Genomic DNA, 25,785 nt, shown 5'->3' with positions numbered 1-25,785 from the left:
AACACACTTACGTAGAGTGCGAACTGAGGAAAATATCGCAGCTGTATCGGCCAGTGTTAATGATGACCATCAATTATCGAGTCGTCGCCGTTCGCAGCAATTGGGCTTCTGTTACTCAACAACGTGGAACATTTTGCGAAAGGATTTAGGTGTGAAGGTTTTCAAAATACAGCTGGTGCAAGAATTGAAGCCGAACGACCTACCGCAATGCAGAATTTTTGGTGGCTCTTGGAAAGTTGGCCGAAGATCCACTTTTTTATCGAAAAATTATGTTCAGCGACGAAGCTCATTTTTGGATCAATGGGTACGTAAATAAGCAGAATTGTCGATTTTGGAGTGAAGATCAGCCAGAAGAGTTGCAAGAGCTACCAATGTATCCAAAAAAGGTCACAGTTTGGTGCGGTTTATGGGCTGGAGGTATCATTGGACCGTACTTCTTCAAAGATGCTACGAATCGTAACGTAACTGTGAATGGCGAGCGCTACCGTGAAATGATATCCAAGATTTTTGCCCAAAATGCAAGAGCTTGACTTACATGACATGTGGTTTCAGCAAGACGGTGCCACATGCACACAGCACGCGTAACAATGGACTTGTTGAGAGGCGAGTTCGGTGAACATTTTATTTCACGTTCGGGACCTGACAATTGGCCACCCAGATCGTGCGATATAACGCCTTTAGATTATTTTTTGTGGGGCTATGTTAAAGCTCATGTCTATTCAGACAAGCCTGCTTCAATTAACGCATTGGAAGACAACATTAAAGCATTTATATGTGAGATACTGGCCGAAACATTGGAAAGAGTATGCCAAAATTGGACTAAGCGGATGGACCATTTGAAGCGCAGTCGCGGTCAACATTTGCTTAAAATAATCTCCAAACATTAAATTATATGGACTGTACTACCGATTTAAATAAAAATTTAATGCATTTTTCTGAATTTTGCGTATGTTTACTTGAAAAACTTTCCTATAGCTCTTAAAAAATCACCCTTTAGTTATAGGTCTCAGTTAATTAAACGATTTTCCAGTTTCATTTTCAATAGTCCTTTGCCAAGTCATCAGTGCTCAGCATCTTCTTTTCGTTCATTGCGGATTCAAGGTGGTATAAAATATGGCATGTAAAATGTGCTGCACTTCGGATCGTATTAAATTATGAGCAAATAACTTTATTCTATCAACAAATAAATCTCAGTTGCTGCTTCCTTCAAGGCATGGAAAAAAGTTTGAATCAGCACATTAGAGAGGTGAATCTGAAGGGCCGACTTCTATGTATGAAACAGTTTGCCTATCAGCTAATGCATAGCCTCACTAAGAACTAGAAAAGGCTGTGGAGCCTAAAAATAAGGTATTGTGCGCGTTTATTTGCATCTCGGTGGCTTTTGACAATAATGCATTGCAGACTGCGTAACAGGCCATACAAAGCGGGTGTTACGGCGTAGTGCATTTAGAGTCGCGCGCGCATTCAGGATCATCTTTGACGACGCGATGAGACATCAAACGAGAGAAAAAATGTGCATAACGTCTTCAATCTTAGAAGAATGGCAGCATAGATGGGATCTATTAGTCAACGGGCGTTGGACATTTAGATTTATACCTGAAATTGCACCATGGATGTCCGGCTAATCAGCAGACATGGTTGCTTTCGGACGTATCTTTACCCCTTTAAGCTGGGAAATGTGGCCAATAGTCGCAAACGCAGCACAGATAGGACATAAGAAGAGGAGGCTATAGCAAGAAACTGGCTACAAGTATGGAGGACCCAGACGTGGGTGAATCGAAGTAGTCCACTTCGTGCTCGTCGTTCTGGTCTCTCCCGAAGTAATGCGGAAAGTAATTCCGGGAAGGGAATCTCACCAGAAGAGGAGGAGCGATTGGTTTAGTGCCCACACCCCTTAACACAGTAAACGATGGTCGCTGGCATTTTTAACTCTGCCTCACCCACCAAGAAAAAAGCATAACTCTAATAACGAGGCTATAGCATGAAGCTGGTTACAAGTATGGAGGACTCAGAAGTGAGTGAATCGAAGTAGTCCACTTTGTGGACATCGTTCTGGGCTCTCCCGAAGTAATGCAGAATGTAGTTCCGGGAAGGAAATCTTCTCTGAAAGGAAGGAAGGATTGTTTTAGTGTCTAAACCCCTCAACGCAGTAGACGATGGTCGCTGTAAGTAAGAAGGCATTTTGAACCCTACCTCACCCACCAGAAAAAGGGCATAAATCCAATGATTGGTCCCCCCAAGGCTTAGCCCCTTTTAATCTCCTCTTTCTTTGATCTTGCTTATAGGCGTACACCTACTGAATGGCCTCGGTTGATGCAAACGATTTGGTGAGTGGCGTCCCAGGAAAGCCCGAGGAAATACTATTGAAGCTCAGACAACGAGCCCTGAGCATCACTTAAAACTGATGCGCTAATAGAGAACCTTCTACAAATCCAAAAAAACGTAGTTCATAGAAGGAAACTATCTTTGATGGAACCTGCTCAAGGGAGCACAAAGAAAATGTGCTTGTGCTTGAGAGAACCTTCACTGGGAACGCTCACTCAGATGCCTGTGGCAACGAGACGAAGGGGGCCTTCTTTGCTTGCCCATGTCTTTTTGGTAAAAAAAGGTGTATTCGTATATTTCTCAGAATGACTTATCATTCATTCACTACTGTTGTAAAAACAACCTCAGGATGGATGTCTGAACCTTAATTAAGTAAATTGCTTCAATTGGTCTATGTCGATATAACTCGGGCAATGAGAACCTGTCTCACGGATGCCCACACTGCATTTGTGGGAACACCTCTCCTTCCTATCATGATTGAAACGGAAGCTATTTTAGGGGTACTAAGACTTAACAATATTCCCAAACAAAGAATAGGAAGAGTTGTCGTCGCACAGTCGCTGAAGCAAAGATCTTTGGCAGAGAATATCTTCGAAGAGGTAATAAATTGAATTTTGGCAGATATCCAGGTAACCTTATTTGCACAGCAGTCTCACATAATAACGTCCAAACTCATTGAGGAGTGCTTCACTGACCTCTATTCGCTTAGAGCAAGAAACACTATTTGGTTGGGTTAGTTACGAGGACTAAAATGCCATGAAAACGGCGAACAGGTGAACTTACTTACTTACTTATATAGCCTGATCAAGAATCACAACCCGTTAACGAATTAAGGCCCACTGCAACAAGTTTCGCCTGTCTCTGCTTTGCGCGCGCCTCCTTCAATTCGTTACATCAATCGATGATAGAGTTCTCTCGGCTTGGAAACTCTCCTATGCCGTTGTCCTCTAACTTGCCATCTGAACACCTTCTTTGCTGGAGCTTCTGCATCCGTATGCTCAACGTGGCCCAGCCACGTGCTAAACTATGTCCATATCATCCTAGAGCTCATGCAGCTCGTGCTGCATTCGACGGTAGTAGTTATCGCCAACACGAAGAGGACCGAAGATTTTCCGAAGTATCTTTCTCTCGAATATCCCAAGAGCGGCCGCATCTATCTGGGTGATAATTTCACGACCAGGGTAAGCAAAGTAGAAGACCAACCATCGTGAGAAGACCATCAGTTAGGCGTCTACATCTAGATAAAGAGAGCTTATGATAATTTTTTCGTATATCACAAACACATCCTCTGTTACGTTAATGTTAATCGAGAGGAGATGGAGCGGGAAACAGATTGGAGTCTTCAGTGACAGTGAGGCTGCATTGAAGGCCCTGAAGAACGCGAAGTAAACCTCAAAGATTGTAAGAAGAAGCTTAATTCTGTCGCAAGACAAAACAGGCTTGTACTTATATGGGTTCCGGGACACTCCGGTGTTCAAGGAAACGAAATTGCCGACGAATTGGCCAACCGTGGATCAGCGGTGCCCCCACAGGGGCCAGAGCCAATAATCGGAATCAGTCCCGCAGGAATCAAGAATTGGATCAGCGATTATGTAGGCAATCTACATAAAGAGCGATGGTCCGGTCTAGAACGCTGCAGAACTGCAAAGTGTTTTGTGACAAGTCCGAACAGGAAACTGTCAAATTTTCTACTAAAACTTAGAACGAAAGATATTCGGTTGATGGTTGGCATCATTACAGGACACAACCCATGGGGTCAGCACATGACCACCATTGGAATCATCGAGAGCCCGGTATGCCTGTCATGCTTGTAGGAGGCGGATAGGACCGAGCACTTTCTCTGTGAGTGTCCTGCCTTTGCTAAAGCAAGGCTACGAGTTTTGGGTTCCGATGTCATGAGAATGAGTAATATTCGTTCTCTAAAACTGGAGGATATTTACAGATTTACCAAAGAATCTGGAAAATTCTCACAGGACTAACTATCTCTATCTCTGTCTCTATTCTTTCCTATCTCTTTCTCTGATACTTTTCTCCTTCCCTCCTTAACTATCCACCCCCCTTTCCAGAGCTATAAATACAATGGGCTCTTTAGCCTGAGTGTTTTAGGAGACACCAAATCTCCTGGTGCTCCTTGGCTCGACCTTTTCAAATTCAATTCAATTCGTCTGTTACGTCAGCCCATCAGCTGATTCTGTTAAATTCCCTTGGAGCCGACAAACGGCTTGTTATTGAGCACACCTTCTCAATTATTTTCACCAAAACACGTCTTCTGCGAATGCGTAGCCCTCTCAAGACGAAGACTCATACACAAGGCTAAGATTCAAAATCTATTGGTGATGTGGCACAAAAGGCCTGAGGAAGTTTCAAACTCATCAGAAGCCTGCAATTATAGGTTCGCGGTCAAGCAATATAATTTATATTAGGCGTCGCAGTGTACTTGGAAAAACAAAATACAGAAATTATAAGTTGGCGAATTCCGTTTCAAGTTATTCCCAGAAATATGTAATATCTGCACTTAATGAAATTTGAAGCTCATATTTTAATTGAAATGAAATCTAATACTTAAATGAATCCTCTTTTCGATATTTTCAAATCCTATTTAATTACACAAACAATTTATCTTATTAAAAAAAATAGTTTTCCCTTTAGGGAAGAAGCAATAATTCTGACCCTCCTAACCTTCGTAATTTATGCGCATCTCAACCTACCGGAGACCATTTGAATAGAAATTGCTAGCTTTGTGTAATATTTAAATGTGCTGGGCGTAAATTTTAAAGAATTTTAATACAATTAAAAACCAGTAAATGCGCTTACACTTCAACCAAACCAGCAGCAACAACGAAGAAGGGCTAACCAAATAGAGAAACCAAAAGTGATTGGGAAGCAAATCGCCCTCTGGTGAAAGGGATGAGCTTAGCAGTGAGTTCGTGCGCGTGTGTATGTGTGTATATTGGGATAGTTGTGGCGAAAATGTATGTATGTATGTGTGTATACTATAAACATTCTTCGTCAGTATTTGTGACATCTGCAGGTATTTGTAGGTATGCACGAATATTCGTTTATCTCCGAATCTGGCGAATATTTGCAAAGTAAGGCTAAGGGATATGCAACCCCAAAGAAATCCTTTTATAAAATTAACAGGCGCATAAATCCTTTTTAATTGAATAAATGCTGGCACCCTGCCGTGAGAGTTTAACCACTCGCTGTTGCTGTGCGCTTGTTTGTGTGGCTGTGTGTTTGTTTTTCCACGCATCCATTTAGCTGGCCACGAGCCAAAGGTCAACAATGTAGGCATGCACGAGTGTGTGTGTGGGGATGTGCGGTAGCCATGCGGAAAGTTGGCAGAACGTGCGCGGACCACACGCTTGAGGGGTGCTCGCTGACCAAAGACTTGATGACTGGAACTGTTTTTAAAAACTATTAATTTTAAAAATTGCCAACCATGCAACAGGAAGTGGGCATTCATTCGTGGGCAGAAATGCAGTGAGGGGTGTCGCCGAGGCGGTCGACGCGAATATGGTTGGCGAGTGACGCCCACATCCAAAGAGCTCACTTTAAATAAATCAATGATTCAATAAAACAATAAATAGTTGAATTGCTGAACCGCCGAATAGTTGCTGCCTATAAAATGACCAGAGACAATTTTTCGTTTTTTTTGGTTTATTATAAAATCGAATTTTTCGAACATTATTGAATTTTGTGGCCAATCATTAAAGACCTGCAAATGGTTGTCACAACAAAGCTGCAAGCACGAAAGAAGCATAAATTCTTACGCTGACAAGCATAACAAAGTGAAAATAGCAACCAGACAAAGGTTATGTCCAAATTGCTGCAAAAGCGTAGCGATCATTTAGGCGCCCAACCGTTTACCGAGCATGCAATGGCAATGTTGTTCTCACCAAAGTTTAGATATCTTTCCACAATGCATGCAGTTAGTTAGTCAATAGTCGTCTCCGCTTGCAGGGGCACGGTTTTGTGGTTTGCATGCAACTTTTCGCAGCTGCCGCTTATCGTGCAACACATTAATGCACAGTTGACGCTGATGCAGTGTATCATTGTTTTAGCGAATTTCACGCACAGCACGTGCAAATCTATCGGAAAATGTTATGCGTTTACGTTGCTGTAAATTTATTCGCATTCGGTGCGAAATTATTCATTGTAGAGATGCCAAGTTTCGAAACTGAATAGAATAGGGGAAAAAGGTAGCAATTTTGTTTATAAAAAATGTTAAAATATTGGATATGAAATAAATATTATAAAATGTACAATAAAAAAACATAGAATATTAAACATTGAAAAATGCATAAACTTTAATTTTTGGAGCTAAGCCGCCGAAGAAACATTGCGCCATTCTGTTGGAGCTAATGAACCTCCAACTGATTTTCCTCGATCAATTATCGCAATCAAGAGAGAGAATGCAAGAACTTTGATAGGTGTATTAACCAGTCATTGCGTAACCTGTCTTGTCTTCCTAAACACCTCCGGAATATACACGTTTGATTGTAGTAGATGGCGCTCCATAATTGACTTAGCCTTTGCAGACTGAGTAACGGCGAGAAGTATCAAATGGAGAGTAGACGAATCTATATACACGCATAGTGATCATCTAGCTATAGTTATTGAAATAGGCAGGGAGACGCAGCAGTTTGTGAAATCAAAGTGGCAGCAAAAATGTAAACGAACGGCATTCGACCCCATAGCGTTTAAATCAGTTTGGGAGAACGCCTCCCTTTCCTGCGGGAGTGCAGAAAATATGGCGGAACAAATGGCCGCATAAACAGAACTCGCATGTGATGCGTCGATGCCGAGGTGTCGATACAACAACAAACGGAAACCTGCTTACTGGTGGACTAACGAAATAGCCGACCTTCGGAAAGCCTGCAACAAAGCACGAACAAAGACACAAAGAGCGCGCCATCGACCAAACTATAACGAGCGGCACGCAGAATATCGTACACAAAAAATTCATCTTAAGAAGGCAATTCGGAATAGCAAAAACAATTCAAAAAAAAAAAAAAAAAAATAAATAATTGGCGCGTACACTTCTCTTAGGTGTTTGGCCGAGCTCCTCCTCCTATTTTTGGTGTGCGTCTTGATGTTGTTCCACAAATGGAGGGACCTACAGTTTCAAGCCGACTCCGAACGGCAGATATTTATATGAGGAGCTTTTTCATGGCAGAAGTACACTCGGAGGTTTGCCATTGCCTGCCGAGGGGCGACCGCTATTAGAAAAATGTTTTTCTTAATTTTGATGTTTTCACCGAGATTCGAACCAACGTTCTCTCTGTGAATTCCGAATGGTAGTCGCGCACCAACCCATTCGGCTACGGCGGCAAAAACAATTGCTTTAAGGAAATGCGCGACAGTGCAGACGACGATCCCTGGGACATGGCATATAAAACTGTGATGCGAAACGTCAGAGGGCCAAGACCACCACAGCCAACGTGTCCGATTCTTTTAGAGCAAATATGTAGTAGTGGCACTATTTCCCCCACAAAGTAGTGATCAGGAATATGCTGTCAACACAAGCAGAAACGTTCCACCAGTATCAACAGACGTTATTTTGCAAACGCTGAAACGCATAAAAGACTGCAAGGCTCTTGGTCCCGACGGCGTGCCAAATAATGCACTAAAGGTAGCTATACGGGCAAACCCGCAAATATTTGCGGACTTATATACCACATGCCTAGAACAAGGAACCTTTCCAACGAGATGGAAGCTACAGCGCTTAATTTTGCTACTTAAGCCAGGAAAACAACATGATCACCCAGCCGCATACAGAGCTTTATGCATGTTGGACACAACAGGGAAAATATTAGAACGTATCATATGTGATCGGCTCCAGGAATACTTAGAAAGCCCTGGTGGTGGAAAAAGGCGACCATGAAACTCTCCGTTGGTGGACACGAGATACTCTCAAAGGAGGCAATAAAATACCTACGAGTAATGATCGACACGAAATTGAGCTTTAAGCAACATCTAGCAGCAGTTAATAACAAAGCAGCGGCGGTAATGGGCGCTCTCACAAAAATACTACCGAATATAGGTGGTCCACAAGGGGAAAGAAGGAAATTATTATCAACAGCCGCGGACTCAATCACAGTCTACGCGACACCGGTATGGGCTGAAGCAAAGAACATTCACATGCGTGAAGTGGTGCGCACACACAGGCGGAGTGCATTACGGGTTTCATGTGCATATAGAACGGTATCAGACGATGCAATATGTGTTGTAGCCGGAAAATTGTCAGTTGATATTCACGCAAGAGAGCTTCGCCGCCTTTATAGCGAGCAAGGAGCTAAACCAACGGCAACAGAAAAAGCCATCGAACGAGAGCGATCTATGTATGAGTGGCAAAGAAGATGGGAAGAGTCACTTAAAGGGCGCTGCACGTACAAGTTAATATCACATCTCGAGCAGTGGGTAAATAGAAAGCATGGTGAAACTGATTATTACCTTACGCAGATACTCACCGGTCATGGCTGCTTTATGGAATATCTCCACCGCTTTCAGCTGGCAGAAAGCCCATTCTACGACTCCAATTCATCGAATGGGAGCGCAAGACCCAGCAACAGCAGCTACAGTTGCAATTACGAAATGGAGATGAACTGTTTCCGGACAGAATGACGACAAACACAGATACTTGAGTGAATCACTCACAATAATGTCAGACGGAAGATAAGACGCTATCGCAAATTTTCCGATGTTCCATTTCCTCCAGAACCACACATGAAAACAGTGGGGGAAGTGGATACCATCGCTGACGTAAGATCTCCATACGTCTACAAGAGAAGGGCCTGGACGCAGGTACCTGGTTGTGTCAATAGACATAAACGCGGGTCCACCTTGATGAAATGTTTACAGCGGTCCCACGGTGGAAATCACCCGAGGAGGAGGAATGTTATAGTGTTAGTGGGAGAGAAGGATTAGCTACAAGAAGTCTTTCCATGCTTAGTAGTGTATTTTAAGTAGATGTAGCGTATATGGCACATTTTAAACTAACGAAGTTAAACTCATTTATAAAAGCTGCAGGATGGCTTAAAAGGGATTCCATAGTGTAAGGCGAAGTTCCAGTGGTTTCACAGCGCACCCAAAACTGATCTAAGTGTGTCATATTGGTAGCCACCAGACCTACCTACCTATCTATGGCTGCGAAAACTCGGTGATCATAGATCGATACCGGCCATCATTGACAGTTACGTTATTCGTTTTTCTCGAAAAATAATTACCTGACAATGTTCCTGCGCACCCACCACACCAAGCAGTGACTTGAACATCATAAAGAGGTTGTTCAAGTACGATTCGAGGATTTTCAGTGAACCATAACTGACAATTTTGTGTTTCCTCTTCCACTGTGAACGAAATGTGCCTCACTCTGGTGGTGCTGTCTGAGTGACACAGCCCAAGCCCAATTAGCTCAAAAGATGTCATTTTGATACATCACTTGTAGAACCATTGCTTTTTCTTTGTCCCAGATTTGGGCACTCACACAACACGAATTATTATTAGGCTACAATAGATCTATTGAGCAAAGCCTGCTGAGGTGTTCTAAATTTTAAGGATTTTTATAAATTTTAGCACATTCTGGGGTTTATTATTCCATAGTTTAATGGAGGCACAGCAGTACCACCAAGGTGCTGTAGCCGTTTTCTGCCTAATGTAGGACATTTACAAAGACTGTGTTCTGAATTTTCAATGTCCATTTCATAGAATCGGCTGATGATGTTCTGAGAGAGGCCAATTTTGTTTAAGTGATATCTCAGGCTACATTGACCTGTGAGGTAACCAGTTAAAAGTTTTAAGTACACTTTGCCAAGTAAAGGTAGCTTATCAGGAATTTCTCTGTCCCACGTTAGGAATTGTTTCGCTTTTCGCTCACCGATAGAGTCTCGCCAGTATTCAACGAACTTCTTCACATCCCACCTTCAAGAGTTGCGTTGATATGACCTTTTATAAGTCCACAGAAAAGTTCAGGACCTTGCCCCTAACAGGTCCTGCCCCTTTTTTGCTAGATGTTCCGCTATTCAATTTCCCTCGTCTCCTCCGTGTCCAGGAACCCAACCCAGTAAGAATGTATTGAAGTTCCCTAACGTATTGAGAAGATTCAGGCAGGTATGTACCATTTCTGAGGTGATTGTAGTTGATAGAAGGGCTTTCAAAGCCGCCTGACTATCTGAAAGTATGTGGATGTGAGTTCCTCTCGTTCGTCTACGGAAACATTCCCTCACACATTTCTCAAAGGCATACATTCCTGCTTGGAAAATAGATGGGTAGAGACCCATTGGAATCGATTTTTTTTGATTTTAGGCCCATTGATTCCCGCCCCTGTTCTACCATCTTCTAATTGCGGACCACTAGTGTATCATACCTGGGATTCGGGTTTGAAGGTGATAGAATTATTTTGCCAGGCCGCACGTTCATTAATGAGACGCACGATACGGATAGTGAAATAATGTTTCCTTAGATTCTTCTTGATTACAGCATATATTGTTGTACGGCCACCCATCTCCCAGGTAGGATCTTCCAAAAGTGATTGCTGTTCACGTACCAACTCTTCAATTTTGGATTTGTTGAAGTTGGGCCACATTTATGGTGTTATTTTGCACGTATCGATGTTAGTCCATCTGTCAACGGCCTGCTTCTGAAACAACAAGAAGATATCCCTTTTGCGCAAACCTTCGAGACAGCCTATTTCTACCGCTTTGAACTGTCTTGCCAGTTCATCGCTCACAGTGAGTCGCTTACTTTTCGAAAAGCTCCTCCATGATTAAAATTTACTGCAAGTCAAAGTAAAACAAGTCGAAAACCAATTGCCAAAGTTATTCAAAGTTCTTATGTTCCTTCTTTCCTTTTATAGCGGAGTTTAAGCCTTCTTCTTTTCGCTTATTCTTTTTAGCTTAATTAGGAAAATTCCTGTTTACAACAATATATTTGGATAACTTTTACCGTAGTTCAGTGTATTCGGATGCCCAGCATTCGTACCACTTCTTCGGTGGCCGTCCGGGTGGTCTAATGTGTCTTATTCCGCCCTTCATCGCCATACTTGTCAAGCGTTCACTCCACATTCTGATGTCATTACTTGCCATGGGTTCTCCATATTCATTCATGATCTCTCCTCATTTTTTTCCCCTCCTCTTATACAGCGTCTGTTATATCAGAAATCTCTCTAATTTCGTCATTTGATCTTCTGCCATGCAATGTGTATCCTGTTGCTGTCCGTGGTGCTTTCATTCCGACAGTGCTAATATACTGCTGGGTCACGGAAGGTTATGATCTTGTTTTCGCCACAAACGTTAGAATCAAGTAGTCATAGTTCTCTCGCCATCCCAACAAACGGACGCCATAATCTTTCTTGCAAAGCTTCAAGCCTTTAATATCTAGCGGTCGCTAATGAAGGTCTCTTTCAGGTCATGGACTGTTGGAGGGATGTAGCTTCCAAATCAACTTGGAAAACTACAAGATTTGCTATTGAAATGCGAAGCCACTCGTTCTTGTGTGCTACCGTTAACATTATCGGTATTTTATTGCGTATAAACCTTCTTCGTGTCAAACATTTCTTTGAGAATACTTTGCATGCTGATAAATGAGATCCGTATGATTTCAGCCTACTGATTGATGGCCAGCTAATATAATTTCTTTAATCCTCAGTAAGAGACATGGGTGGATGAAATGGTTTTCATTCTCAGTCGTTGTTTTATCCAGCTTCATTAGAGCTGTAGAATATAAAGAAGTAAAACGTCTAGATTCGTCCAGTTTAGCTAGAGTGGAGCAAAGATACAATATCTTGTTCAACTCTTCTATCTTCTCATATTCTGTTATCTTCGTATGGAGTATGGAGTTTCTTGTGTGGCTCTAGAATCCTTGGTAAACTTAGACTCAGACAAGTACCTCATTAAGAGCATCTCTCCTCCAGGAAGTTCATTTAGTTATTCCGTACGCATTTTCTTTCGTTGTTTGACACGAAAAATATCTTCAACGGTGCCTTGACGTCTAAAAGGGTAATTTGTCCCTGGTAGCCCTTCTTCTTTTTCTTCTTACTTAGCGCGATTCTGACCGAGTTAACAAAGCGCGCCTGTCGTTTCCAGCCAAGTCCTGTCGTTTCCAGCCAAGTCTCTTCATCTTTATCCGCTGTACTATGTCTATGCCGCCGTAAAGCTCATATAGTTTATTGTTTCGTCGCCTGCGATACTCGCCGTCCCCAACGTGCAAATGTCCAAAAGTCTTCCGCAAAATCTTTTTCTCAAATACTCCAAAGGACACCTCATCGGATATTGTCATCGTCCAAGCGCCATACGTATGGTTTTTATTGACAGAGTTTTAAATGTAAATCGACGATTAGCGTTCAAAACCTGCTGATTCTATCCGCATTGAGTAACCATCGAGTCTTTACCCTTCGATTTACTTCGAGTTTGCCCTACTTTTTTGTGACAAAGGGTTGCAAAGATAGCTCCTTGGTAACTCTGGGAACTCTGGCTTAACTATGCACTTGTCGCGTATGTACTCATAGTAGCTATTTCACACAGAACAGGCGAACCAACAGTGAGACTCGTGCCATTCAGACAACATACAAGCCAACGGACCAGCGAAGCAGTTCGTGACACGCAACAACGTTTCAATTGCAATTCGATGTGGTGCAAAATTTGCTTCGGGCAAAAAGTTGACAGGAACACGATTTACTCCACAGTGGTAGCAATAACTGCAACAGCAACAAAAACATCGGTGCAGGCAGACTGCAATTGACGATAAGCGGCCCAACGAAGATGCAACCAACAAACCAAACGACACGCCGATAGACACATCAATGAAACAAGCGACGAACTACTGTACAGGGAGCTGAATGACTGTTGCAGAGACGGATGGGTAGGCAAAAAACCGTATGTGACAAAGATGAGAAGAAAGTCGCGAGGCACTTGCTCGTTTAACATTTATCTGCCGGATGCGTTGTGCGAACATGCTGCCACTTGGCAACAATAACGACTATTTCAACAACAACATACACGGCTACAGTGCTAACGATTGCCGCGGCTTGACTTGGGTGGCATAACGAAAGGATTTTCTTTTATTTATGAACTATCGCATTGTTGCTGCTCATTCGCATTCATAGCGCCGCTGCCAAGTGCACACGCGCGTTACTTGATTGTTATTGCTATTGTTGTTATCCCTGTTGTTGACGCTGGAAAATATTTATTAATAATATAAATTGTGCAGCTGAAAGCGAAACGAGAAGTACGCAGGCACACATGCACATACACATACACTTGCAAGCACGTAAAAGGAATGCTGAGGGAGAAGCGGAGAAGATGCCAGATGCTTGCTGAAGAAAATGGGGCAGGAAAAATGAAATCGTTATACAAATCGAAAATGAATTGGTTGGGCGCGCAGAGCGTGTGCTTTCACACACACACACATACACACTTACCTTTGAACATAAATTGATGCGTCGCGTGCACGCATTGCAAAAATCAGTCAGAATAAATGCAGCAGGATGCTGTAGGATGCAGCAACAAGGAGATATGCGATAATGTATCAGGAAAACGTCGATAATATTGATATATTGATAATGTATGGGCGGATCGGGGTGCACAGTGACTAACGGAAATGCACGTATTTCGATGTTCACATCGAGTTTAAACTCGAACCTTCAGTTCCGAGTGTCACACACAGGCAATGAGAGTTTAAGAAAGTTAAATTTTAATCCATAGTGACGCTAGGGTAACAAAGATGTTGACTATACCTTTGTCTAACACCCGACTGTCAATCAGGTTTCCCGGATTTGGATACCGGGACACGAGAAATGCGAAGGAAACGAGAAGGCAGACTTTGGTGCCAGATGACTCTGTGGAGCACTTACAAGTCACTTTGCCTGCAATAAACATTTCAATAAAATAAGACGATCTAGCACTGGTTTATGCAGGTTCTGCTGTGGTAAAGTGGAATCCATGGCACACTTAATCACCAATTGTAAGGTATTAGGTCACAGGAGACACAGAATCCTTGGCTCATACCTACTAGAGGATGAAGACTTACAAATACTCCCTCCGAAGGAGCTGCTTCGATTCCTCGCAATACTGCAATACTAATAGATCCATCTGGTCGCAGTGCATAAAGTCCTTAGCCTAACACGTACAACCGTTATCCATTACCAACACCCAGTTTTTAATAGAAAAAAAAACATCCATAAATATTTTGAATACAAAATAATCTTGCCTCTTAAATTTAAATAAACAAATTTAATTAAAAAATGGTGCCTAAATTTCTTTGAAAGAGTGTTAGCGTGGCTGCCCTTAAGGGGGGAGCCTGGTTAATGAGGTTTAAAAATTGCATCTCTTTGCGATTTTTTTTTTTAAGGAAAAAATTAATTTAGCACTGCTATCTTTCTTTTCTTTCTATCTTTTAATGAACATTTAAAAAGTATAAAAAATTTTTGTACTGGTGAAAATAAGTTGAAAAAAATGTTTAACATAGAAATTGGTAGAGCGCTGCAACGCTGAAGTTTCCAACTGGCGTACAAGATACAGCTCCTAATTATTATCTAAAGCAAAAAAATCAAATAGATTTCTAATTATCATGATTTTTATTCTATATGAACTAAGAAAACTGAGTGAAATTCCAAAATTTGAACTTTTTGGAGGTTTTAAAGAAAAAAATGTCTTTCTATAAAAAAAAAAATTCACTTCAACTTGGTATAAAAATCTTGAAAAAATTTTTTTTATCTATTTTGTTAGTTCAAATAGAAGAGAATTTAATACTGAAGGGAACAAGCTATGATTCATTTCAAAAGGTTCATTAGTTTTTTTTCATTCATGTACGCCAATTCAAAGAAATCATAAAAATGAAAAGTCGAGAAAAGAAGATAAAGTTTGTACTATAGCTGTCCGGTCACAGCGTAACTATTTACCTAACGCTCGCCTACATTTGGCTTTGTATCTACGGAAATATTGAGAATTAGGCTCTGTAACTTTGTGCGAATATTCTGAAATATATTAGGAATCGCTTAAAATGAAAAAAAAAAATAATTTTTTTAACCTATAAACCAGGCTCCCCCTTTAAGAGCCAAAGGAATACCAGAGCAATACATCAACCTGATTCAAGACATCTACCACGAAGCCACCACGTAAGTATGTACACCTGGCTCCCAGTTATGGTCGGAGTGCACCAGCCCGTTGATTTTTAACATTGTTATGGATCATCTAAATGTTGAAGGCAAACCGCCATGAAATACCCGTTACGCCATGCAATATCCTTTGTCTTAATTAATAAGGACCTCGCTTGCCTGGAAAAATATTATTGAAATAGAGAAATATTATGAAATATTAACAAACAACGGAACGCGCATAAATGTGAAGAAAACCGAATACCTACAAGTGTTTTGCAACTGGTCCGGAACTAGTTGCTCTGGAGCTAGTAGCATTTCTAGAAATAGAATTCATGTTGAATTGATTCCTTTTGCACTGCAGAGATCTAATTGGTGAATTGTACACTAGTCCGATTCTAGTCACTCTGGCACTAGTAACACTTTTTCCATCAAATACGCGTTCATGAACTAAACAAAAAACAAAACAGAATCTCTTCTCAATAGTTTGTGCACAGCAAGCATATAATTGGTCGTTTTAAACTGATCCGAAACTAGTCACTCTGGATCTAGTAACACTTCCACAAAGAAAATTCACGCCGAATTGTTTCGTTTTCCACTACAAACATCAAATTGGTCAGTTTGCAACTGAACCGGTTCTACCCACTATGGATTTTTTAGCACTTCGTCCATCAAATACTTGTTCATGAAAAAAAAATATAAAAAAAAATAAAAATATGATGTCTGCTGTATAGTTTCGTTTTCCACAGCAAACATATAATTGAACGTTTTGCAACAGGTCCGTAACTAGTTACCCTGCAACTAGTAGGACTTCTACAAATAGAATTCACTTTGAATTGATTAATTTTTTACTGCATGAATCTAAGTAGTCAATCTACAACTGGTCCGATTCTAGTCACTCTTTCCATCAAATACCTGCTCATGAACTACCAATAGAATTTCTGTTATATATGTACATACATATTTCTTTTGGTTTTTCACAGCATACATATATGATTGCTTAACTTTTGCAACTGTTCCGGAACTAGTAGCATTTCTAGAAATAGAATTCAAGTTTAATTGTTTCGTTTTCACTGCAGGGAGTCATATTCTAGACACTCTGTAACTATCAACACTTTTTCCATTAAATATCTGCTCATGAACTGAACTAAAAATAGAATGTCTCCTGAATACTTTGGTTTTTCACAGGAAGCATATAATTGAACATTTGGAATAGAAGTGCTTCCACAAATAAAATTCACGCTGAATTGTTGCATTTTTCAGTGCAGACATTTAACTGATAAATTTGCAACTGGTCCGATTCTAGTCACTTTGGAACTAGTGACACTTTTTTCCTCGAATACTAGTACATACTTAAACTAGAATATTCGACGAGTAATTTGGTTGTCCACTGCAGCTATCTTCATGACGTAAAGTGCTTCACACATTCACATACTATATATTTATGTATTTGTGCGCCTTTCTGCACGGCAAGTGCAATTTATCACGCTCGCACGCAGCGTTTGTATTGTGAAGCCGGCAATTTACCAAGCGAAGCCGATATGTGATTTATATGCGAGGGGATAAACGTTTGTCTATTGCAACATATATCCATATCCATATCATATCATGCATGCATTCATACATACGCGCATATATACATACATACATATTTTTATATCTCTCTTCTACTTACCACCATGCAGAACTGTCAACGCTGCAACTCGATGCTCAGTGGTACTGTTGCGATTTTGTTTTCTTTTCTTGTTTTTTTGTTTTTTTTTTTTGCCAGCTCTCATTATTGTTATTGTTATTGCCTTTGTTGCTTCCCACTGCCTTTGTGCTTAATGTGGTTTTTGTAACCCTTACTACGCTTGTTATCTGCTCGTATTCGCTCCTTTCGAGCCGCTTAAGCTTAAGGTTGAAGAAAAGCGCTTGTAAACAGTAGCAAAGAAGCGGAAAGTGGGAAGCGTACGCCTGTGGTGTTTAAGCGAATACTACTAACTTCCACTTGCAATGCTTGCAATGTCCTTAAATGCGTGCTGCTCATTTCCTTTTTTAGTTTATTGTTAATATTTTTTGTTATGATTTTTCGCTACTTTGTTATGCGCTCATATCTTACTCAACAATATTTTTCTTCTCCTTTGCCTGCACTTTCCTGTCTACTGACACTTTTTTATTTGTTTTATCACCCCAAAAGTCCTTTTATTATTTATTGCATTTCCTTAACTTCTTATATTTCGTTATGTGTAGTTTTTCGCAAATTTATTTTCTTGTTTTTTTTGTCTTAAATTTTGTTTCCTTTGCATCATAAATTAAATTGTTTCATTACGTTGTGTGGTTGTGTTGCAGTTGTCCTGCGGCGCTTCTTTTACTCACATAACGGTCATTGTTTATCACCACCGCCATTGTTAAAACGTAATAGTTTTCATTATTCCACCTTTTTGCTTATTCTGTTTTTGTTGTGCGAAATGGAATTGATGCGATTTTCCACAAACTGATTTATGGTTGCATGGATGCATGCAATACTGCAATTAATTCGTTTACCTATGTAGTACGCATTACAACAAATATTTCTAAGTGGGAATATTAAAATGAAAATATGAAATGGCAATGCTGCACGAACCCTTTTGATGTTATGATATACATAAGTATACCTATATGTATGTGAGTATGGTTGTATTGGTGATAAATATTCTATACTAGTTTTTTGCTGCCTACTAAACCGCTGTGTGTGAAGAGAAACGCATGAGATGACCTATACTATTTAAAGCACCATCCGAAGATAGACTTTCCTAATCTTATTTATTCATCGTTGCCTGTTTAAGCGGCCTCTGAAACCGAGTGAGTTTGTGCGTCACTTCAATTCGGTTTGCCCCAAATTGGACGCGTTCTGGAACATGAAGCGTCGAATGGTCGAAAAAGTTAGTTCTTGTAACTATCATCCCTCGGGAGGCAATGGAAACAAGAAGATGGTCATAAAAATCAGCCAACTCGTACGTCACAAATAACACCAGATAAGCTGGGAACATTGCTTTGGCCTATGAAGATAGATAGTTAATTACGCGCCAAGTATAAGTACGCGGCTATTTGTACCACGCCTAATTGGCGCGATAACCGCTTACGCGATTTTGGCCGAGTTTAACAAAGCGCGCCAGTCGTTTCTTTCTCGTGCTAACCGGCGCCAATTGGACACACCAAGTGAAGCCAAGTCCTTCTCCACCTAATCTTTCCAACGCAGAGGAGACCTTCCTCTTCCTCTGCCACCACCAGCTGGTACCGCATCGAGTACTTTCAGAGCCGGAGCGTTTGTATCCATTCGGACAACATGACCCAGCCAACGTAGCCGCTGGATCTTTATTCGCTGCGCTATGTCTATGTCGTCGTAAAGCTCATAAAACTCATCGTTCCATCGTCTGCGATATTCGCCGTTGCCAACATGCAAAGGTCCAAAAATCTTACGCAGAATCTTTTTCTCGAACACTCCAAGCGTCGCTTCATCGGATGTTGTCTTGTAGAGTGTTAGTTTTGTTCGTCCAGAGAGGACTTTACTACACAATTGCCTACTTAGTCCAAAGTAGCACTTGTTGGCAAGAGAGATTCTACGTTGGATTTCAAGGTTGACATTGTTAGCGGTGTTAATGCTGGTTCCTAAATAAACGAAGTATTTTACAACCTCGATCATAACTGTCCACAGTGACGTGAGTGCCGATGCGCGAGTGCGCCGACTGTTTGTTTGAAGACAGGAGGTACCTCGTTTTGTCCTCGTTCAGCACCAGACCCATTCGCTTTGCCTCCTTATCCAGTTTGGAGAAGGCAGAACTAACAGCGCGGTTGTTAAGGCCGATGATGTCGATATCATCGGCATACGCTAACAATTGTTCGCTCTTATAAAATATTGTGCCTGAGCGATTAAGTTCTGCGGCTCGTACGATGCTCTCCAACATCAGGTTAAAGAAGTCACACGACAGTGAGTCACCCTGTCTGAAACCTCGTTTGGTATCAAACGGCTCGGAGAGGTCCTTCCCAATTCTGACGGCACTGCTAGTGTTGAGCAACGTCATCTTGAAAAGCCGTATTAGTTTTGTGGAGATACCAAATTCAGACATCGCGGTATACACATAACTCCTCTTCGTACTGTCGAATGCAACTTTGAAATCGACGAAAAGATGGTGTGTGTCGATTCTCCTTTCGTGGGTCTTTTCCAAGATTTGGCGTATTGTAAATATTTGGTCGATGGTAGACTTTCCAGGTCTAAAGCCACACTGATAAGGTCCAATCAGTTGGTTGACGGTGGGCTTCAGCCTTTCACACAATACGCTCGCTAGACCCTTATAGACGATATTTAGTAGACTTATCCCGCGGTAATTGGCACAAATTGCAGGATCGCCCTTCTTATGGATTGGGTAGAGCACACTTAAATTCCAATCGGCAGGCATGCTTTCATCCAACCATATTTTGCATAGAAGCTGATGCATGCACCTTACCAGCTCCTCGCCGCATGTTTGAATAGCTCAGCCGGCAGTCCGTCGGCGCCCGCGGCTTTGTTGTTCTTCAGACGCGTTATCGCTTTTCTCACCTCGTCATGGTCGGGTAGCGGAACGTCAATTCCGTCATCGTCGATTGGGGTATCGGGATCTTCACATTCTCTGTGACATGCGCAGCTGTCACTGTTTAACAGGTTCGAGAAGTGTTCCCTCCATAATTTAAGATTGCTCTGTACATCAGTCACCAGTTCGCCGTCTTTGTTCTTACAGGAAAACGTCCCGGTCTTAAAACCTTCTGTAAGCCGCCGAACTTCCTATTGGCCAGCATCTCAAGCTCTTCGCACTCACGTATTTCGGTCTCTCGTTTCTTCTTTCGTATAATACGTCACTCTTCCTTTTTTAGCTCTCTGTAGCGATCCTACATGGCTCGCGTTGCGCCCGATCGCAGCGTGGCTCTATAGGGGGCACCCTTTCTTTCTGCGGCAGCATGATATTCCTCGTCGTACCAATTGTTTTTTCGGGCTCGCCGGAATCCGATTTCGGCACCACGCCTTTATCCGTATATGATCCAACTGAGTTGGGATATATATGACACTCCAATCATTCCCCTCCTATCGCATGACGCAGAAGCTTGCACGATGACAACATCCAATGAGGCATCCCTGGGAGTGCTCGAGAGAAAAATTCTGCGAAAGATTTTTTTGCCTTTGCACGTTGCTGACGGCGAGTATTGTAGGCGACGGAACAATAAACTGCATGAGCTTTATGATGACATAGTCATAGCTTAGCGAATAAAGATACAGTGACTTCGTTGGCTATGTCATGTCATCCGAATGAATATAAACGCTCCGGCTCTGAAAGTATTCGATGCGGTACCAGCTGGTGGTAGCAGACGAAAAGGAATATCTCCTCTGCATTGGAAAGATCAGGTTGGGAAAAACTTGGCTTCACTTGGTGTTTTCATCTGGCGCCGGTTAGCACAAGGTAGAAATGGCTGGCGCGCTATGTTAAACTCGGCCAATATCGCGTAAGCGGTTATCGCGCCAATCAAGAACCGAAGAAGGAGAATTAGAAGGTCAAATCCGAGGACCATAGAGAGCGCGGTGTGTTAGCTGACTGACCTTCAGACCGTTTAGAAGAGGACTCTTACTTCACACAAGACTCGCGAGGTGTTAATGTATTGACAAAAAGTTACTTTTTGGTGCGAATTTCAGGCAGATGGGGTCACTAGTTCCTAGCGCACTGAAAACGTTGTTAATAAGGTTATACATATATTATATATATGTATTAGGCCAGGTCGATTTGTGGGGAGGCAAAAAAATCGTAAATTGCTCTGTGAAAATCATATTCTAAGGATCAAAATAAGTAACTTTGCCGAAGGAACCATACCTCTAAAACGAATTCTGATGTCCCCCAATTTGGGTCAACTTTTTAGTTTCTTTTCTCATGTAAAGGCCAAAAATGGTGATATTTTGAAATGATTGTATGGGGAACCCCCCAGGGGAGTTCCAGGGGGTGTACCACTGGCATGGGTGGATCGGCCGTCCAAAGCTAGTGGGGGTCGGTCATACATTTGGACTCGATTGGAGCACTCTAAATGGGTCAAAGTGGGATTTTTCGTTCGACCCAAATTGGGGGACATCAGAATTCGTTTTAGAGGTATGGTTCCTTCGGCAAAGTTTCTTATTTTGATCCCTAGAATACGATTTTCACAGAGCAATGAGCGATTTTTAAATCTACCCGCCCTAATATATATATATTAATGGCAATCAATTTTTTTACCCAAATTTAACGATATTAATTTGGATGTCGAGTGTATTCAGCAGGACAGCGCTACTTGCCATATAGCGAAAGCTCAGATGAGACTTCTGCATGAAAGATCTTAGTGCAGAGTTGTCGTGAATTGACTTTCAAGATCTTGCGGTTCAACCCTGAATTTTGCTTTCTTGTGGACTTTTCTGAAATGGCAAATCCATGCCAATAAACCACAATGATCGATGATCGCAAAGTGGGCACAACCCAGGTCATTATTGAAATCGAGCCGTATCTATGCAGCGGAGTTATTAAATCTTGCACATCTCGGATATGTACCAATCTCGAGGATATACAAAGCTGCGGTCGATATTTGAAAGTTGTCATATTCTATACCCCTACCGGAATGATAACGTTCTATAAACGGTTAAAGATTATCAATCTCGTTACATTCCTTAAAACGATTGCAGTCTTCTGGTGTTATATCAACAGCAACAGCAATACATCCTTCCTCAAAAGCAACCGAAAGGCAGCGCCAATCTTAAAGTTATAATAACTTCTTAAAGTTATTTTTAACCTAACCGACTTTTAACTACTAACCTAGAAAATGGTCGTCAGTAATTTTTTTTATTTTTTGGCGAGGAAACTGATGCCAGTAAAATATGAAGTGTGACCAACTCTTTCTTTGCTTGTGTTATAAATTCGCAAGGAAGCTATCGCCTTCCTCTGGTCTATCGAGGAACAAGCAGGCGAAATGGGTACTTCTCAATCCACACTTTGTCACAGTTGGAACCGATTTTCCACTTCCTTTAATTTCCTTAAATGCCCTGCTTTATGGAAGGAGCAAATATAAATCCTTGACAAACCACCGTTCAAGAGTCTCGAACAAATCCCTGGCTTAGATGTCAACAACCTAATAAGATTCTTAAACCACACAGACTGGATATATTAGTAGTCACTCTATAAATAACCGTTCAATGAGTTGATCACGAGGATGTGGCAACAAAATGGTGCGGATGCGTTAGTTGGATTCTGGATGAATCACCACTCTAACCAACCAAGCATCTATGTATTTCCTCTGACACCACAAGTAGACACTGCAGATACTGAACATACGTGAAGAGCTAAGTTAGGTGGAAACTAAGGACTTTCTGTTCTTATGTTTAATTAAAAATAAATTAATAATAGGCGCATACACTTCTGTTAGGTGTTTGTACTGTTAGATGTGCGTGCGCCTTGATGTTGTTCTACAAGTGGAGGGACCTACAGTTTTAAGCCCACTCGGAGGTTTGCCATCGCTTACGGAGAGGCGCCCGATATTGTTCTATTTGAGCTTCATGCACGGATACTCGAACCGAAGCACTCCCGAATGGTTGTCACGCACAAGCCCATTCGGCTACGGCGGCATTATGTTTAATTACTATTTTTTTTAGGCCTGCAGGCTCATTGTTCACCAACTTTGCTGCTACAATATGCAAATCCGCATATTTTCTTCTAACACTCGTAAGCTCGTCATTGACTTCGGTGCATGATATAAGCGAGCAGTGGGCCACACTAGGCGGAACTTCTGTGACATCGCTGGTGACTATTCGAAAAGAACATCTCACTCGACGAACTGCAAATATACCTACATATTTTAAAATATGAAACTCGGACTCATACTGAGGCAGCGTATGAGGTTATGTGGTATGAGGATAGTTTCTGCGACCAATCCCAGGAGACTTCAATGCACCTTCTCCTTGAATGCGTCGCTACAGAGCGGAGAAGATTGAGGTATCTCCGCCAATTGCAGCCAGACGAAAGGCACTTAAGCTGAATCGAACTCAGCTTTATCCTGGGTTTAATAAGGAAACTGGCTCTGAATGAGGAACTGTGATAAGTAAAGGGCATAAAAGGCCATGACGTCAAAGTGCAAACGAATCTAATTTAAATCAATATGTCTATGAGGTTACAGAGTTAATTGCTCGCGCGATAATAGCCAGAGTGCTGGAGTACTCAATTAAAAAAGATAGGGCCAGATCCAGCGTCTTCTGAAATGTATTTTTTTCGTGAACAAAGAAGTTGCTCTAACCATCAGTGAAAGTCTAAACCACAAATAAATATTTTAGAAATATTTTGACACCAGCGAAATCTGAAATTAAAAAAGTGGTATATACCTTCGTTCAATAATGTGTGTGACTAATTAATTAAAAAACAATTTTATTGCCAAAATTCGTTTTTATTCATCAACATAGTCCCCTTTTAGGGAGATACAATCATTCCAACGCTTTTCCAATCTTTCGATACCGCCTTTGTAAAACGATTTTTCTTTGCCTTCAAAATAGGCCTCAGTTTCGGCGATTACTTCATCATTTGAGCCAAATCTCTTACCACGGAGCATCTTTTTGAGGTCTGCGAAGAGCCAGTAGTCGCTGGGGGACAAATCTGGAGAATACGGTGGATGGGGAAGCAATTCGAAGCCCGATTCGTTCAATTTTGCCATGGTTTTCATTGATTTGTGACTCGCCATATGAGGCCGTTTCTTTGCGATTTCGTCTTTCAAACGCTCCAATAACGCTATATAATAGTCGCTGTTGATGGTCTGCCCCTTGTGGAGATAGTCGATGAATATTATTCCATGCGCATCCCAAAATACAGACGCCATAATCTTGCCAGCCGACTGCTGCGTCTTTGGTCGCTTTGGGCGGCTTTCACCGGCTGCATGCCACTCAGCAGACTGCCGATTTGACTCTGGAGTGAAATGGTGGATCCATGTTTCATCCATTGTGATGTACCGATGCAAAAACTCCGACTTCTTGCGCGTAAACATGTCCAAACAGCTCTTTGAATCATCGATTCGTTGTTGTTTTTGCTCCGGTGTGAGCAAACGCGGCACCCATTTGGAAAACACCATTTTTATACCCAAATGTTCGCGTATTATGGTGTGCACACTGCCTGCTGATATCTTTAGAACGTCAGCAATCTCCCTCACTTTCACTTTACGGTCGGACATAATGATTTTCAGTGTTTTTTCAACGTTTTCCGGAATAACAGCGTCATTTGGCCTTCCAGTAGATGGAATGTCATCGGTGTCTGTACGACCACGTTTGAATTCGGCATACCAATAACAAATGCTTCTTTTTGATGGAGCAGAGTCCGAATAATGTCATTCCTGGCATTGAACAGTATTTTTTTTCATTAAAAAACAATGATAAATCAGCACACGGAATTGCTTTGAATTCATTTTTTTTTAACTCAAAAGTAGCGTCACTTAAAGCAATGTAACTTGTTAACAAATGGTCGGATTAACATATGATTTTGACACTAAGCCTAGAAAGGTTGCCAACTTTCGAAAAAAATATTGATTTAGTACTAGTGCCGCCATCTATGTGTCAGTCACACACATTATTGAACGTCCTGTTAACTTGTTTACAAATCTCCTTTTTAAGAATGTACCATAAAATTCGGTTCATCTGTGACATAGAAAGTTTTTCGAAATGGTTTTATTATGTTCTGTTGTGCTCCCTACATTATCCACAATCACTTTTTTAATATTTTCACGTCAATTTTCTACATTTAGTATCAGCCAGTGTAGATATCACTCAGCCATTTAGTTTTAAATGCGAAGCTTAGACTGGCGGTGTTTAATTCTGGTGAAGTTACAGATAGCATTTTCTATATTTTTGTAAAGGTCAAAAATTCCACTTTAATCAAGTTGGCGTAAGCCACTTTGACATAAACCGATATCGGTATTGAGTCAATTAACTTTACCTTTGTCTGAGACGGCGATAACTTTGGCGGCAATTTAACTGCCTTCTCATTCCGTTAACCGCAGTAGACAATTAACATCCGTACTGATAGGCTTAAAATTTTTATGAAATTAAAAAAACAAAACCCATTCTGAAATTTATGAAAGCAGTGTCTTCATAAGTCACAGTTTGTAAGAAAATTTTGCTTCCACTTGCTGCTCTTACTCGTACCCCAGCGATACAGGATATTAACAACTGCAATGACCGAATGTAGGGTAAATGAACAGTAAGAAACATGTTGTGGCAACAGAAGTATCTACACAATAATGAAGCTGCTCACCATCTAAGCGTAGATACATTTTACTAGAATGTTCTCCCACAGAAAACTCCAATTGGAAGTTCGAAAAGTTGCACGCAAAAT

At 41.3% G+C, this 25,785-nt stretch overlaps 1 protein-coding gene across 1 annotated transcript; it reads right to left on the bottom strand.

Annotated features, from left to right (window-relative positions):
* Positions 1 to 6,437: 6,437 nt before the first annotated feature.
* LOC129238340 (histone-lysine N-methyltransferase SETMAR-like) lies at positions 6,438 to 24,445 on the bottom strand. Its single transcript, XM_054873370.1, has 2 exons — positions 23,890 to 24,445; positions 6,438 to 6,505 (listed from the first exon to the last, which is right to left on the bottom strand). Exons 1-2 carry the CDS (start codon positions 24,443 to 24,445, stop codon positions 6,438 to 6,440), a joined length of 624 nt encoding a protein of 207 aa, XP_054729345.1.
* Positions 24,446 to 25,785: the final 1,340 nt, after the last annotated feature.

Source organism: Anastrepha obliqua, chromosome 2, assembly GCF_027943255.1.
Source record: "Anastrepha obliqua isolate idAnaObli1 chromosome 2, idAnaObli1_1.0, whole genome shotgun sequence".
Classification (NCBI taxonomy): domain Eukaryota; kingdom Metazoa; phylum Arthropoda; class Insecta; order Diptera; family Tephritidae; genus Anastrepha; species Anastrepha obliqua.
This window is presented reverse-complemented; position numbering and strand designations above follow the sequence as displayed.

Excerpts from the sequence above, each read along its gene's own strand:
- LOC129238340 (XM_054873370.1), bottom strand. The coding sequence starts at position 24,445 with ATGTTTACGCGCAAGAAGTCGGAGTTTTTGCATCGGTACATCACAATG. Across the intron at positions 6,506-23,889 it reads GGAAAAGCGTTGGAATGATT|TTTCGAAACTTGGCATCTCT; the intron begins GTATCTCCCTAA and ends TATTCTATTCAG.